At 56.6% G+C, this 17,192-nt stretch overlaps 1 protein-coding gene across 9 annotated transcripts in view; it reads right to left on the bottom strand.

The window, feature by feature from the left end:
* Positions 1-393: 393 nt before the first annotated feature.
* ATP9B (ATPase phospholipid transporting 9B (putative)) overlaps positions 394-17,192 on the bottom strand; it is a 212,593-nt gene continuing 195,794 nt past the window's right edge. For 3 of the 9 annotated variants that reach the window (XM_073213253.1, XM_073213251.1, XM_073213257.1), the window contains 6 exons: positions 17,036-17,100; positions 12,489-12,597; positions 6,083-6,140; positions 5,176-5,379; positions 1,322-1,576; positions 394-857 (listed from right to left, as the gene is read on the bottom strand). In XM_073213253.1, coding sequence (XP_073069354.1) covers positions 1,350-1,576; positions 5,176-5,379; positions 6,083-6,140; positions 12,489-12,597; positions 17,036-17,100 — 663 coding nt within the window. In that variant the 3' untranslated portion in view covers positions 394-857; positions 1,322-1,349. Of the gene's footprint in view, positions 1,050-1,321; positions 1,577-1,839; positions 1,873-5,175; positions 5,380-6,082; positions 6,141-6,278; positions 6,412-12,488; positions 12,598-17,035; positions 17,101-17,192 lie in introns of those variants that run through there. The other 6 variants (XM_073213259.1, XM_073213252.1, XM_073213255.1 and 3 more) reach the window with 6 other exon arrangements.

Below are 17,192 nucleotides of genomic sequence, written 5' to 3'. Positions count from 1 at the left end.
CCACTGCTGTGGCTGGAGGCCGTCATGGGAGGTGCTGCTGGGGGCCGGGCGTGGGGAAGGGGCCCCCACCAGGCACGGAGGAGCAGCCGGGCAGGGACCCTGCTGGCCCATCAGCAGGGAGGTGGGTGTGCGTTCTGGCCCTGACGCCTGCCTGCAGCCGAGACTGGCGTCCAAGTGCGACTTTACAAATGTGAAAGGGCGGGAACCTCAGAACAGGTTCTGCGCAACAGCCTTGGGACACACGTCTGCAGTGTGTGGACTGCACACTAGTGGCTCTGCCTGGCTGCATGCGGCTCCGGTGTCAGGAGGCCGAGGGTGTGTTCCTGCTGCAGGGAGCGTGTCTGAGCAGGACCCGGTGCCTCAGCCTCCCCTGCGGAGCCACGGAAAACAGCATTCATGGCACCCAGACTTTATTCCAGCTGAGCACCCATGACATCAAGGAGTCTGAATGTTAGGAAACCGCAGAATATTAAATAAACTTCCAATTGTCAGAACACCAGAAGAAGATGAAAGTGTTATGGTAACAGTGAAATAATTGGGCTCGTTTTCAGTAGAAACTCAAGCTGGTTCAATATGGAAATAAAGTTTTGAAAAAATGATAAGGACAGGGGAGGCGGGCCTGCCCCCAGGGCAGTCCTTGGGGGCGCTGTCCTCAGGCCCGTTTCCTCCTGACCTCCCGCATCCACAGGATGGCCCCGGAGGGCCGGAGGTGTGTGGCCCTTAGGAGGTGAGCTTGGCGTAGCTGGGTGGGGACAGCTTTCGCTTCACGGACTTGAGGACGTAGAGCGGGAGGCAGCTGACCACGGTGATGGCCGACACTTTCCACACGAAGGTCACGGTTGTGATGAAGGCAACGTCTGCACAGAAACACAGCCACACGCCTAAGAGGCCACGAGGTGGCCACAGGCCGTCGCGCACGCGTGCAGGCCTCCCTGGGCCTGGACCGTCCTGGCCTCTCTGGGTCGGCACCAGGAATTAGAGAGGTGGGCCCGGGGACTCTCAGGACTTCCCTCTTAGTTCTCCCCATATGCTGGGTACAATGAACTTTCCTAATAGAAGAAATGAAACCGGAGTTCAGGGACCATGTGACTGACATCGCCAAACACCACTCACTGGGCAGATGCCCTGCGTGTCTGTGCCACTTGGCCAGGGAGGAAACACCTGCACGTGCCTGCTGATGCATCTGGGCCCACCTCTAGCTTTTAGGGAGCAGTGCCCGTGCAGGAGGGGCCTCCCCTGCAGGCCTGTCCTATGTGCGCCTCGTCTCAGAGGAGCCCTCACCAGGCTCCCTGAAATTGCCTCCCGGTTACCTGAGACTCACCACAACACAGCCGCAGTGCGATGACTGGCTAAGTGAATTTGCTACAGGAAGAGGCCTGTGAGAAACCTGCCATCCTCAAGTGGCAGAGAACCCTACAGACTCCTTCAGGAGGCGGGATCAAGGGGGGGTCACACCGATGGCACAGGGGGCCCACTGGTCTGTGGGCAGGGCATCCGGGCCCACAGAGGATGGGATCCTGGTCTGCACTGACCATACCGTGACAGACCCTGAAAGCGTTTTCCAGGCGCTTGACCACTAAAAATTAAAAGGCAGAAATGTTTCAAGGAGTGACACACCGTGAGCCCTGGGCACGGCCCTCACAGGCCCTCAGGATGTCCGGGGCACCCCACACCAGTGAGCCACGGGGCCCAGAGGGGCCACGCGGGAAGAGCCCCCAGCCAGCGCAGAGAGTCACGCAGAAACCAAGAGCAGAGGGGGTCGCTCTGATCAGTTACCGTCTCCATCAGCGTCACTCTGAGAAATTCCTATGCTCGTAAAGAAATGGTGACTCCACCTACCTAGGAAAGCTCCAAAAGACAGTCCGCCTGTGCCTGTTCGAGGACAAAACAGGAACAAACGCAATGAAGGACAGATGGGGGGAGGCACCCGGACGTGCACGCTGTGGGTGGCCGACAGCAAGGAGCCACGTGGACAGGGAAATGCTTTGCGTCTGGTCTTGACCCCTTTGCTTCACGTGTCACCACGTGGTTTTTAAGCATAACTGAAACACAGTAATTAACTCCTCATACCTGTAAGGCATTCGATCAAACGTCCCCCCACTGGACCAAAAAGTCCCAAAGGGATTTGTTCCCCAAATGCAAACCCACTCGGTGCCGCTGTGCCTTGCACACCATGAAAGAAGTTCTGTGCATGTTGTCGGCACACATTTAAATGCAGCTTAGGCGTGTTACCCGGCCCTTCGAGGGCGGTGGCCTGGCCTCCAGTTTGGAGATAAGCAGGCCGAGGCTCACAGGGCAGCCTGCCCGGCCCGCCCCTGTGCCCATCTTTGCACCTCAGTTTTAGGGTGACTTCACGAATCCTTTTAGCCATGGACAAGGTGCGATATTCGCATTTGCTCCTCCAGTTTGGGTGATTCGCTCTGTGTTGTGTATGAAACACTAAATGGAGGGAACATGAGCATTAAATGAAATGCTGTGGGAATAAACCGGCATTTCTCTCCTGCTGAATGCAGCGTGCGCTCACAAGGGAAACGCGCGCGCGTTCTCTGTGACAGACGGTGTTGGCTTCCACATCTCCCATCTGTATCTTCACTGCTGAGGGGACCCAGGAGTGTGAACTCACCCATCTTCTACTTTTATAATGAAATTCCTCTTACTTCCCTGCCATTTATAATATATTAGTTATGAAAATGGAACAGAATTCATGAACTCCTGCTGCCGACACCCGCCGGAGCAGACGTGCACACAGCAGTTTGATGTCACGGCCCATTCTCGCCAGTCCACTCACTGGGAGAACGAGGTCTTACCTCTCTCCTAGGGGGGCCACCTTATCCCAGAGGTGGCGGGAAGGCTGCTCAGTGACAGGAAATGGGTGTGGACTCCATTCAAGGGCCACACAATCCCTATGACGGACTTTCAGTCAGTGTTGACATGCGTGAGGCTCGCTTGTCACTGGGCAGGTTTGGGTCTGTCCCCGAGCTGAGGGCTGGTCTGCATCGGCCCAGGTGCCCCAGCATCACCAGCCCCCTTCAGGACGTGCTGCCACCCCCACCGCCATCTGGTCTACCATGCGGCCCCATCTCTCTGAGGGTCCGAGAGGCCCACCCCGAAGCACCCCAGGTGGAGACCAGCATCGCACAGGCGGGCCCAGCTGAGGCCCCCCAGTGGTCCCCAGGAGGCCCAGGGCCTTCCTTCCAGAGCACGTCATGACCACAGGTCTGTAGCCCCGGTACCAGGCCCACCTCACTGTCCCGCAGGGGGGCCCTGCCAGGGACCCACCTGGCGCCTCTGCTCCCCGTGTCCTAGCCAGGGCCCAGCGTGCCCACTCCTTGTGCCACAGACACCTCATCCTACAAGATGCCAGCGGCCTCACGGAGGGGCACCAGCAGCAGGGCGTGGGGATTAGTGTTTATAAACACGGCCCACGGGGAGCTGCGGAAGCCTGCAGGCCTTGCGTGGGGCCCCTCCAGAGCGCAGCGTGGAGGGTGCTGTGTGGACAGGCCCCATCCCCGTGGCAGCCTGCTGAGGCTTTGGAAAGGGCTTCCACCGAATCCCCGCCACCCGGCTCCCGCCACCCTGACCCCTCTGCTTCCAGGGCTCCCACCTCCTCCCACGCAGGCCCCCCACCATCCTCCCGGCCTCGGCGCTGCCTGCAGCTCCCAGGGGCCTGTGTGAGTTCGAGGCCGCTCTTGCTGCTGAGCCCTCATGCCAGGCCGGTTTTGCTTCTCCCTCGAAGTGCCTGACCTTCGCTCTACCTCCTGAAATCTGGAGACGGTTGAGCCCAGGGCCCTGGCTCCCCAGCACTCCGATGCCCCGGCCGAGAACACCCCTGGGCCTGTGGGCTTGTCACAGCCCCTCCTGCGGTCCTGCTGTTCTGTCTGGACTGAGGATCGGCAGGACTCTGTTCTCTGGACAGTTCTGCCTGAGGAGCCCACTGCAGGCCCATGAGACCCTCTCGGGGCAGCACAGACCGCAGCCCTCAGTACAGGTGAGTGGGTGTGAAGGGAGGCTGGCTTGTGCCGAGCGCCGGCGGGGGGACGGCATGAGGGCGACCCGGCACGTCCGTGCTGCTCGGTCGGATGCCCGGCTTCAGCAGGACAGGGAGCCAGGCTCTGGCGGCAGTTCCGGCCAGCAAGGGGCACCTAGTAGGCTCACACGAGGGAGACGTGCGCAGCTCTGCTGACACGTACTGCCAGGGATGCGATGCAGTTTCTCCGCCTAGAAACCTCCAGCTCAGATCCAGAGACGGGTTCTCAAGCAGCCGCTCAGCTGCATTTACAACGTGGATGTGCCGTCTCTGCCCTGCTGGGGCTCGGCCGGGCCTCGGGAACCTTGGGGCACCTGGCAGCAGGCGGGCCCGGGACACACACACTGCCTGTGCTCTCGTCCGACCGTCTGCCTGCTCTTCTCTCTGCCCTGACTTTGAATGCCTTAAAAAAAAACACTCGTAGGTTTGTACCAACTAGCAATCCCGTAACCTGGCTGGACAGACAGCTGGGCTTGATGAAGTGGGCAGGTGAGGCTGGGCCCTCTCGAGGTGAGTGGCCGTGAGGGACGCCCATGGCCCCGTTCCCAGGAGCCCTGATCTTGGGGGAAGGGGTGAACGAGAATGTGGGGTTGGGCTCCCGTCGGTCCCCAGGATGAGGTGAAGCGCGATGGCAGCGTGTGGGGGCCAAGCCCGGGCAGGGACCCTGGCCAAGGGCAGGGGATGGGAGAGGATGCAGTGACCCCGTGCGGAAGCCGCTCAGTGGCTGGGCTGCAGGTGGGGCCAAGGCCGCGCGCACGGCGCCCTGCGGCCAGCGTGTCAAGAGCAGGCCAGGCAGGGAGGTGTTGCCTAGTCAGGCGCCGACCCTGGGCAGGGTCCTGCTCTCCTGCGGAGCGCCAGCCGCCTCAGTCATGCAAGGGGACAGACGAGAGCTCTTGTGGGGAGAATTCCTGGCAGCAGCATGACTTCAGTATATTTTTAAGCCAAGAGAGTGACAAGGTTAATTTGATAAATTATCATAAGGAGTTTTTTTCACAAAAGCTTCCCACAAAACAAGCTTCTGTGTTGTGAAGCTTCCCATGTGGGTTTACTGTGATCTGCAACTTGAGACAATGCAGTAAGAAGTAGTGCTAAAAAATTTAAAAAACAGCAATAGGCAGTCACTCAAAAAGAATTCCAAGGCAACTTACCGAAATACTCGTTGAGAAAGGCGAGTGAGGCCACGTAGCAGCCCAGGCTGAGGAGCTCGGCCACGGCCATGAGCCAGTGCCAGGTCCGGATGGTCAGAGCCACCATCAGCAGCTCCGTGAGGACCAGGGCCGTGAAAGAGATGGCCACGACGTGGACGAACTCAGAATCGAAGAGCAGCAGGGCCCCGTACATGAGGACGCCTCCTAGAGGGGAGCAGGGGCAAGGGCCGCCTTTGGGCCTGCACGGGGACGAGGCCAGGCATGGTGGACGGACCGGCGTCCCCACCGGAAGGCGGGGGCACGTGCACACCCACTCTGCACGCTGGGTACGTTTCTTTAAACTCTGGATTATGAATAAAAAAGATGCGCAACCAGCCCGGCCAGTCAGAGATACGATGAGAAGCCAAGGCCTGGGGACCTTCAATACCTGGAAGAGCAGCTGAGCCCCCACTTCAGTCAGTATGAATAGCTGCGCACTTTAGGGGGGCATATCTGACCTGCTAACTCCCTTCCAACCACCTCTGCTTTGGCTGGAACACCAGACAAAGGGTCAGCTGCAACTTCTGCTCACATCTCGGTTTCCCAGTCCCGCTCTCGCTCCAGGAAGGAAAACCACTGTGTGGTCACACAATGTCGCAAGTGCTTATTAAAATCTTCCTGGATTAACATTTAATTAAAAACAGGTCTGTGTTTAGGTGACAAGCCCCACTAAAAGCACCAGGCCTCGGGACCTTGGGAAGAGGCCCAGATGATCGGTGCTGGAATATCGATTCACAAGGTGAACAGAAAGCAACGGTTAATGCTGATGAGATTTTAAGCTTTTGGAACTTAACTGGGAGGTCAAAAGCAATATTGCTAATAGAAGGCAAAAACAGTCTCAGTGCAGGATTAGTACAGCCCGTCTTACCTTGGTAAATACTGATTAAAACCCAGATGAGGAAGGTCTTGAAGGACAAGGATCGCCCCTAGGGTGAACAGCGGGACGGCTCAGTTAGCAGGGTGGACCACGCGCACGGCTCAGCTGCCGGGTGACTCCCCGGCCCATCTGCGCGTTCCCCACCCTCCTGTCCTGCCCAGTGCCCAAGTTCTCCCCCGGGGTGCACCTGATGGGGAGGCCGGGAGCTCGCCTGTTTGACCTTTGGTGACCCTGAAGCCACAGCCACGTGCTCCTCGGCTCCTAGAGACCCAGGAGTGGGTGTGTATGGACATTTACCTGCATTACGTGATGGAGTCTTTCTGCGCAATAAAAACAATTTCCTGTCACTTTGTTATTACTTGGGGACAAATATTCCTATATTTAGTTTTTAGTTTCTTCAGATGGAAAAGGATGGCCTATCATACTGATGCCTGAATTTATTATCCCTTAGATCCTTTCTGAAAAAAAACGTCCCATAAATGAGCCTAACAGAGACCCACATGATGCCTTCCTTGGCGGCCTTCACTTTTGAAACTCAGCCCAGGTCATAAGGGACGGGCCTGGGACAGAAGTGCCGGCCCCACTCATGAGGACACCCGCATCCAAGGAGGAAGACGGGCTGCTAATCGGCCACTCTGACCTGGTCAGAGGCAACGTGTGTTAGATGAGGCCGTGTGAGACCACGACCGGAACCACCGCCCAGACCATTACGTTAACTGGCGCCTTTCCGTGTATTTGCATATGCGCCACGGCACGGCCCTGGAGAGAGGGCAGCCCTCGTTTCCATTCACAGGAGCACCGCAGGCTGGACAGCGGGGCTGGGCAGTACAGGCGCTGCGTGTGACTGGGGTGTCCCCACCGTGGAAAGTGCTCTCTGCCACTGCAGCATGGCTGGTTGAGCCGCAGGGCACGGCAAAATCCACGGAGGAAAAAATGCACCATAGCAAAGACTCGAGGACACCACAGAGGGATGCATCCCCTGACGGCCCCCAGCAGAGGGTGCGACCCTCGAGGACATTCAGGGTGGTCAAGTCTGAGCCCGTCGCCTAGAGCTGGCCGACAGCCCTTCAGAACACACACACACACACACACACACACACACACACACAAGGTGGCTGTGCGGCTCCAGTACCATCCTTGGGGACAAGTGTTGGTCGGTGAAAGTTTCAGCTGAGGCTGAGTCCAGACTATAGGTAAGTGCAAGAAGAAGGATTCAAATATGTAACTTACTAGAAGGCAATACTGACTTTAAAAAAGGCAGAAAACTTTAAATGTTCACATATTTTAAATAGGTCCTTTCTCTGACTGGATTGGCTATTTGGTCTTTGTGGACATAACATTCACGTGTAATCAAGTGTGTGGCTGATTTCATTTGAATATTTTAAGGGAAAGTTTAACTGTAGTTTTTTTATATAAAAATAAGCGATGTACTTTATAATGAGATCTGCTGATATCTACTCAATACTATCTATGTGGCACAACCATCACCAACGTCTGTGCTGAAAGACCGAAGGCAGCATGACGCATCTCCCTCGCCAGGATCTGCAAACTCGTCGACTGCTGCTACAGCTCCGGATCCGGGGGGCTGCAGGACGACGAAGCGAAGCACAACAGGACAGATGCACCCCCGGCAGCCGCACAGGCAACTGGAGACACGGTCTGAAAGCTGGGCATAGCCACCTGCCCCAGGGCCCAGCGTGAGCTTCAGAAGACAAGACCTCACAAACAGATGATGCCGCCCTGCTCGGGGCCCACACCCTCTGCCTGTGGTTTCAGGAGACAAAGGACACGTCCGTACATCGCTGCTGACCTTTCTCACAGGGGGTTTCCCTCCTGCAGGACGTCTGCCAGAGCCGGGTGACCTGGGTTTGCATCCTGACACCCTTCCTGTGCTATTACTGTATTTATATGTTAAATATTGTGGGCTTCAGAAGTACATTTCTAGCTCTCTACATCAACCAAAACTGGACAAATAAGATCACGCAAACTGGGAGGTTAGTCCACCTGAAGGTCACGTGGATGAAGCGGCCACTGGTCATTCGGTGTGGCTGGTGGTGTGGAAGCACCGTGGCCTTGCCATGTGTGGTGGACACAGATGCAGGGATCGCATGCCAACCGCATACATGACCCGCAGGGTGTGCGGCTGCTGGACCACCCAGAGGCCCTCCCCTGCCTTTTAACCACTTTTCCCAATTTAATTTACTCTCCAAGCCTATATTCTCTGTGTACTTCCCTTGATTGCTATTAGAAAAAAAGAAAATAATTGTTTTTCTCATACTCCCCAAATTACAGTAACTTTGGAGCAGTCTGGGACTAGAAAGGTTACCCTGGTGACTCTGTAAGTGCACAGGCCATCAAGACCTGTTGTAGGTGAGGGTGACACGTGCTGCGGCCACGGGCATGGCCCGTGAGTTCGCACTGACCCTGGTGGGACGGCGCCGTGGAAGAAGACCCCTGACCCTGTCTACCTCCTCCTGAGAGAACAAAAGGGTGGGCAACACTGGCATGGGCAGGCACAAAACCTCCTGGAAGCTCGCTCACCGTGGCTGCCGCCTCTCGTTCAATGGTTTAAATTGTGGTTACTGATTTATTAAAGTGTGTGTTTGTTCACTCGCACAGGGATGAGTCCAATTTCACCCAAGGGAATGTAACTCCTAGAGTATGCTCGGGTGTGAATGCAACTACACAGAACACTTCGGACCCACCCAAGAACAGGGCACTCGCCAGTGTGTAGCCTGGACCTGCACTGACCTGCTTCAGGCCGGGGTCAGCAGTGGACATTAGGAGACCTTACAACTTCTGAGGGACTTTGTTTTGCAGCGCACGAGTCCATCAGTCTGTCCTAGGGAGGCTGAAGGGCCTTTTCATCTTGCCTGCTCATCTGCGGCCGCTCTGGGTGGTGTCCTAGGTGTGCTCAGCTGGGGCAGGCTGGTGCCGCGCAGACCTGGGTCCCTGCAGCCCCGAGGTCCTGGTGCTCCCCTCCGATCAGCTATCCAGAGGCCCAGTCTTCCACGAGCACCCTCCGTCTGTCCAGGGCCCTCTCACAGCTTGGGGACATCGGCAATGATGCAGAAAGTCCCACTTGTTTTCCCAGTGTCTCTGATGACTGGCCCTCCAGGAAGGACGTGGCACACGGGGTGCCCCAGTGGAGCACGGGGTGCCCTGATCCTGGCTCTCAGGGATGTGGCTTCTGAAGCTGGGAGGATGGTGTCTGCCTCTGTGAGGGCGCAGTCACAGGCAGCTGCCTGCAGACCGTGCAGACCTGGCTCTCCGACCTCCCAGCCACGTCCCTCCGTGCCTGGGGCTACGCTGCTCCCGTGTGGAGGTGCCGGCTCTCTCCACCCAGAAGGACGGAGATATTGATTTCATTCTGGGTTACAGACCAGCCCCAATGTCGCTGTGCCGTTCCGTGTGCCCTGATCCTGGCGGCTGCCGGTACATGGGCACCTCTTGGGCGCCCTGGCTCTGCGGTACAGGGGCTGCCGGCTCACACTGGCCCATCCGACATCTCCGAGGTGCCAGCCATCGGGGACAGTGGCACAGCCCCTGTCCCTGGCTGGCCGGCTCTGCCCTGTCCACAGAGAGGGTAGTTTCCCTGTGAGAGATGCATTTGCCCGTGGGGCCGAGGCCTGGTGCTGATCTGTGGTCCCAGCCACACGCCCCTCCCAGGGACTCAGGGCCGCTTCCCCCCAAGTGGTTATGTGACTCATCCGCGTGAGCCTGACTCATGTGTCAGTCTGCACCCCACCCCGCCTCCACACTGGCGTCAGGACTACAGGCTTGGACACGCGCAGCCTCCTACCACCACTGGCCAGGCGGGCAGCTCCCTCACCCCCAAGCTGCAGCGCTGTGCTGCCCTTTCTCAGTCCTGGGCTTGGATAGCCGTGGTCTGTCCTCCGTTCCGACAGCTGCATCTCCCAGGGGGTCTGGAGATGGCATCAGACACGTGCAGGCGTCTGGCTCCCTTTGCATGGCCAAGCCTGTTGCAGGCTCATCTGCGCTGCTGCGGGGACGGCCAGTCTTGGGGCCGAGCACCGCCCCACTGCCGCACTGACCACCTCTGGTCGTTGCCAGTGTTTGGCAGTTATGAGAGACTGCCATCAACAGCCGGGTCCAGATTCTAAGGACGCGCGTTTCCCCTTATCCTGGGTGGACGCCTAGCAGTCGGTGGGCCCCACGGTAGGCGTGTCGTTCTAGCAGAGGCATCTCCGCGGTGGCCCAGCCTCTGCAGCCGCATGTCCGCTGGAGTCTTGGTGTTTGGGACCTTGCTGCCCTACGGGCTGTGGGGCGCATCCCTGTTCTCACCCGATGACAGACGGTGCCTGAGCCTCTCCACGTCCCTCCTGCCACCTGCACGTTGTCATCTCCAGGGATCGCAGAGCCCGGCCTTCTGCCTGTTTGCTGTGGAACCACTGTGCTGTATGTTTGAAACCAATTTAAGATTATATTTCAATGATACTTTAATTAAAAAAACGGGATTGTTTTCAGTTTCGAAGGTTCTTTACATGTTCTGGACACAAGTCCTTTGTCAGAAGGAAGATTTGCAAACGTTTTCTCCTGGGCCGTGGCTTGTCTTTTCGTTTTTTTAACAATGTCATTCACAGAACATGACATCTCTTCATGTGCGCATGAGTCAGCAAACGACATATAATTCACTGATTGGGGCCCATAGCCACTCCTGTGAGGTATTTTTGACCCTGTAAAGATATTCTTGTGACAAAGTAATGCAGGTATCCGTGAAGAAAGATGCTGGCGGGTACAGTCTGAATCCTTAAAAGCAGCAGAAACAGCATATTGTCCCCAGGCTCACCTCCAGCGGCGGGTGACAATGGCACCTCCCACAGCCCTCCTGAGAGGACGCCCTCCCACATCAACGGTCGGCCAGCAGGACTCTTTTGGCCTGGTTCGCCTGCTGTGGTGCAGACACTGGCTGCCTACATTTCTAGGGTTGCTCATCTAGTTTTATGCGCTGACATGAAAAGCTTGTTTCCTGTGATACTTGTGAGGCAGCGGTTTTCAGTAAACATTTCTGGATCTCTGGAAATACGGAAAATATACCACCTACTAAAACTGTAGCTATTTGCACTGGCTTCCTATAGTCTGTGGGTCTTTGATCCAATTCTGCTTTATGGAGTGATCGATGGTCCCACCATGTGACCATGTTAAACTGAAAAGTTCTACTACTTGTAAGAGTCACAGTGATATCATCATGATAATAATGCTTGACATACATATCTATCTTATTATATTATGGAATAAATGATCAAATATAATGCTTGATATTTCATCTTACTTTATACTATATTAGTGAACTAGCTGTATTTTCTTCCTGATTATAAAAGTAACGTGGGCATTTTGTTCTTCAAGGAACTTTGAAATCTTCATTCCATCAGACCCTCACGCCAGGAAGCCGGAAGATCAACATGCCTTACCTGGCACCAGTCCGACTGGTTACTGGTTCACTGGGCTTGAGCCTGGCTGCACAATGCCTAATCTAGTTCTTTCTCCGCTGGGCCATACTGCCACAGTTTAGAATTCTGAGCTGGTCATTTCGGGTTACAGCTGCACCCTATGTTTAGCCGGCCGCCTGTGGATTCTGTTCTTGGTGTCGGCTCAGGGGAAGTCGGCCTATCGGGAGGTTCCAAACTGACCACAATCTGTATTTGGAGAGCTGAGTGGGCCTTCCACCCCGTGGGAGATGTTTTGTTACAGAAATATGCTTTCATAATGAATATGATAAACTGAAATATTCAACCTTAACAGAGCTCAGGTTTAGGCCAAATGACGTCTTTTGCACAGCCTCAGGGAGGTGGCGCCCGGGGTGTGGCTTTTCTCGGCGGGATCACCACAACAATAGCAAATGGGTCTCAGACAGAAAAAGATTGCCCATCGCTTTTCAGATATAACTGCGAGTCACAACCAGAAAGAGATGTGCACACACATGGGAAACCGCAGTCGGCAGCCCTGTGCATCCCACGTGGGACAGCTGCGCCGTGTGCGGGCAGAGGTCCAGCCGCAGCGCCAACGAGGACCCACAGCACACGAGCTTCGGGCAGAACAGGAAACGAGCTCTTGCCAGCCGCGGGGCGAGCTCATTAGTCTAGTTGCTGAATTTACAAAAGCTCCACAGATGGTTTGCAGAACCCTTCAAACTTCTAAGTTTATGTACATCAGAGCTTTACTGCGAATACTTGAGAAAAATGTTTTCCCTGGTATGCTTCCCCTTTTGAAGTTTAACTCGAAAGGATGATACCAGAGGAGACACAGAAGCTGCCCACCAGGACGGAGGGGGATCACTCACAGCCAGCTTGGGGAGGGCCTGGCAGTCGGCCCCGCCTACTCCCCCACAGCACATACCCCGTGGGGAGCCGGGAGAAGCCCCCGCACCTTGGCCTACCTTGGCAAGGTCCTTGTAGAGCTCGGGATAGAGCAGCGCCACCTCCGGCTTTACGTCTTGGTCCAGCACGAGTGAGAACACGGGGAACATGGTGTAGACAGTCGCATACCTTAAAGCCAAGAGCAGAGTCTGATTAGCACAAGGACCATCCTTGGCACAGCTGTGCACACACCTCCAGGATCAGAGGCAGAGGTTCAAGCACTGAAGAGGATGCAAAAGAGGCGGCAGCCAGGGCCGTGCGCCCCCAGCACGGCAGGCAGCGTCCACGGGCGGTGGGGTCCGCTTTGCTGTGGTCTTTCAGTCAAGCTGTGTTCTGAGGTCACGTGGGTTCACGTACGGTTGTCAGGTATGATGCACAGGGGGCCTGGGCACCTCGTCCTCGTGACCCCGACAGCGCACGGCCTCGGTTCCTGAGGGGCCATCCGGCTCCTGCAAGCGAGTCATTCACCAAAGCGCCTGTGGGTTGTTCCCATTTCCAGTTATTACAAATAAGACTGCCACATTCACTGCACATATTTTTTTTGTTTGTTTAAAAATAAGTTTCACTTAATTCAGAGGAGTGCCAGCTGGGGTCACACGTCCAGGCGTGCAGTGCTGGGTCACATGGCGGCAGCATGCTTACTTTCTAATGAGACCACCGGAGGGCCTTCTGGCATGGCTGTGACTTTGTGCCCCAGCGAAGCGGCCCCACAAGCTCAGCGCGATTCGGTTCTGCTGCGTTTTCCTTGCCATCCTCCTAGGCGTGCGGCGGCATCTCATCCGGGCTTAAGCCTGCATTTCCCTGACGGCTCATGCCTCATCCGGGTGAGATGTCTGTCCGTATCTCTGTCCACTTCCAACTGGGCTGCTCTTCTGCTGATGGGTTTTGAGCGGCCGTCATACGCCCTTGGCACGAGGCTCGCGCACCATTCCCTGCATTCCCAAAGGGGTTTTGCTGCGTATGCATTCTGTGGTGCGCCCTCCTTCTGGTCTCTGCTCTGCATGGTCCCCGTTGCTGGAACCGCTGCCCCGGGCAGGGGGTCCTCTCTGCGTCGTCCGCAGATGCTCCGTCGCTGTGAAGCCGTCCAGGGGCAGGTTTCCACAAGTTCATCTCTTGTGGGGTGCGTCACCACCTTGAGTCTGAAGGCTCTCGTCTTTGGGGAATGGGACGTTTTCAGCCTAATTTTGAGTCCTTCCCCAGCCCTGCCCTCTCCTCCTGGAACGCGGGCCACATGCCTGCCTGTCCCCAAGCTCTTGCTCTCACTGCTGTGGCGATGGCACCTTCCAATGTCCTGTCTTCCCGTCCAGCTCCCCTGGACCCTCTGCTGCTGCTGAGCCCACTTCACCTTTGGCTTCGGTTGTTATGTATTTTTTATTAAAATTTCCATTTGGTTCTGCTATGTCTTTGCTGCTCTTTCTTTCACTTGCTCTGAGTGCTGGTAAGAGCTCCTTAGGGCCTCTGCCCGTGGCTCCCTAACATCCCACCCGCGGTGCTGGCGCCCCCCGACCCCAGGCGTCTCAGGCCCGCACCCACTACCCTGTGTGCCCCGCTAAGACGCTCCTCCTGCCACGTGTTGTCCTCTGCTAACCCAACGCTTGGTGCCTGACAGACTGGGTCTGGCTGAGTCTGGTGGGGAAGGGGTTGGGCAGAAGACCAGTTCTTTGCGCAGCGGACACCCAGGGGGGCTGCTCATCTCGGCTGGGGAGTTGGGGCGCCACGCTGCAGCCTCGACAGGTGGAAGTCTTGCTCCCCACCTTCCAAGGGCTGTGGGGGGCAGCTTCTCTGGGGTGTTTGACTGGCACAGAGCAGGTATGGTTCGAAGGCTGTCCTGCCGGCTGCCCCTTCCAGCCTGTGGCCAACGCACAGGCGCCCGTGGGCTTTCTGCCCTCGCACCCTTTCCATTTTCAATGCAGGATCCCCCAGCTCTCAGCGTGCCGCCCCACGGCTGGTCCTGCCTGGCCCACCTTCGCCCTCTGGGCCTTCTCACACATGCTCATGTGTAACGTCCAGGACCTCGGCTGTTCCCGGCAGATGGTATGGGGGAAAAGTGTGTCTATTCCAAAATCTCGGAGGTGGCTGAGCGAGCGAGTTCTCCGCTGGGGCAGCCGCCCAGTGGCAGCCAGCCAGGAGGAAATCCAGGGACACCAGGCTATCTGTTGGCACCGGTTCACCGTGACAGGGCCACCATCCCCGACGCAGGCCGCTCTCCTCTTCAGGCCGGCGCGGGATGTGCGCGGCACGCCCTCTCGGAAGGACGGGCCGCTCTGCCTCACACTGTTCTGGGCTCTTGGAGGCCGCGAGTGGGCAGAAATCTCCAACTGAGTACCTGGGTTTCAGGGTTCTTGACCTACAAATTCAACCTTGAACTTACTAGGTTTGAACACACTAACACTTTCTGACTTTCCTCCAAACCTTTACCTACTCTTGTCAGTTCTCTGAGCAACTCCGACCCGGGGAGTTCGGGGCTGAAAGGGCCCAAGAATGTGGGTATACAGGTCACGTCTGCGAGGAGCCCGCTGACCGCGAGGCACAGAGCGTGCAGTGCCTGACTCGCCATGACCACAGGGAAGCGCGCAAGCAGACTCTACTTGTGTAAAGTGCACCGATGAGAGAACTCTTGCTATTCATGCCAGAATCTCTAGCTTTTCAACCTTTTAAAAAAATCTTCATCCACACCCCCAACCAAATTACTCTACGGAGGTATGTGTTCTGCATGGGGGTGGACAGAGCGTACGGTCTGCTGTGACCCCAGCGGAGAGCGCTGCACCACCCAGAAGGTCCCTGGGGACCCCACCCAAGCCGACCTGGTACAGGGCCAGGTGGGCACCACGGGCCGGGTCTGCTTCCCTCAGGCTCCGTGTAGACGGGATCGCACACATGCCCCTGTGTGCCTGGGCCGGTGTTGTAAGCTCTGCCGCGTCACTGTAGGCTGGAACTTGGTCGGCACCTCCACCCACCAGCTGGTGGACGTTCGGGTTTCCCCAGCCTCTGGGCATCATGAACGTGGCTAGGAAGCCACGCACGCCAGTCCTCGTGTCGTGTGGGGAGTCACGGAGGTGGAGGGCTGGCGTCAGCACCTGCAGGAGCAGGGGGTTCCTGGCTCCCCACACGTCCTCACAATCTCCCTAGCCTGGCCTGGGCAGTGGTATCTATCAAGTCTGTATTTCCTGTGTTAATTATATCTTCATGGGCTTATTGGCCATTCCTTTATCATCTTTTGTAATTTATGATCAAATTTCTAGCCTTTTTTAAAAAAATTGAGTTTGCTGGAAATCATTCAATACTCCAGACATGAACCCTGGTCAGATGTGTGTACTGAAAATGGGTTTCCCATCTGCCTTTTGATTTGATTATTACTGTCTTTAGAAGACTAAAGACTTGATTTTGATTGAGTCCACTTTGTCTATTTTTTAACGGTTCGAGTTTTCGTGCCTAGAAATCTGCACTTCCCTGAGGCTCTGGGTTTTCAGCTGGTAATTCTAGAAGTTTCACAGATGCTCCCGCAGCTTAGGGATCAGGTCCTGCTGCCTGGGGTCTGAAGCAGTTTTTCATGTACTTTACCCTTTCCCAGTGGCCTATGCTGGGAGGGCACACTGTACCCCGCAGGGACGAGCTGCAGCGCCCCAGCTCCGTCTGGGGCACACCACCCGCCCCGATATGTCTGAGATAACACCCAGCCGTTCTAAGGTGCACACACTCAAGGACATAAAGCAAAGCCTCAGCTCCAAGGGCCCCAGGGCAAGCGCCGCTCGGGAACTGCTGCTGCCTGCAGAGGACCCCGTGCAGGATGCCTCTAGCTGGTTTAGGCTGGTGTGTCGCCAAGGGTGCTGCTCACACAAGATGTTCACAGGCGCTGGGCAAGGAGGGGGTTTGGTTCAGCAATGCTGAACATGCTGTTACGAGGCATCTTCAGAACCTTTGGTTTGCTGGTTTGCTCTGATGCACTGTGAGCTTCTGGGAGTGGCTGCAGCAGTGTGGCCCCAGGGGGCTCTGCCAAGGACCGCTTCTGGAGGGGAGGGCACAGCCCCTTCCAGAACCTTAGGCAGGTGGCAGACCCAAGGGCAGGCTAAGCACTGGGGGGTGGGAGGGGGGGTGGCCCACGACTTGCCAGCAGCGTGTGGGGCCCAGGACTGCCTCTGCTGGCCCAGCATGCGCCTCAGGAGGGTCACTGACAGCCTGGGGGCCCAACACCCCAGAGCTGGTGAGTGAGGGTGAGACCCTGAGCCACGTGCTGCTGAACCGCCCTGCACGCCTGGGGCCGGCTTTTCCATCACAGACACGAGATTTCATTTCCTAGGAGCATCACATTGCTTCCTGTCCAGTTGTGTGTATTTGTTTTCCAGATAGACAAAGCTGATGTCATCACTTGTTTTTGAGGACACTTAACTTAAAAGCATCTCTCCTCCATTCCTACCAAATCCAGGGTGCTATGCTCAGGGAAACTACAGACACCTCGCTTCAGTGACGCTTAAACAATGTCCCCGATCCAACGTGGCTCCCAACACAGATCCGGGCCTCCCTGTGGAGAAGAGAAAGGAGCAGGGGGCCTGGGTGGGAGTCTACTTACCCCACCATGAGGAATCCCTGGTACAGAGGGACCGAGGCGAAGTAGAAGACGGAGGAGAACACGGCCTTGGAGAGAGAGCAGCGTCAGGTCCACCCTGCCCCCGCCCTGCAGCTCCCGCCCCACGTGCCCGCCAGAGCCTGGAGATGCGTCACGGAGT

The sequence above is a fragment of the Manis javanica genome, chromosome 9 (genome assembly GCF_040802235.1).
Source record: "Manis javanica isolate MJ-LG chromosome 9, MJ_LKY, whole genome shotgun sequence".
NCBI classification, from domain to species: Eukaryota; Metazoa; Chordata; class Mammalia; order Pholidota; family Manidae; genus Manis; species Manis javanica.
This window is presented reverse-complemented; position numbering and strand designations above follow the sequence as displayed.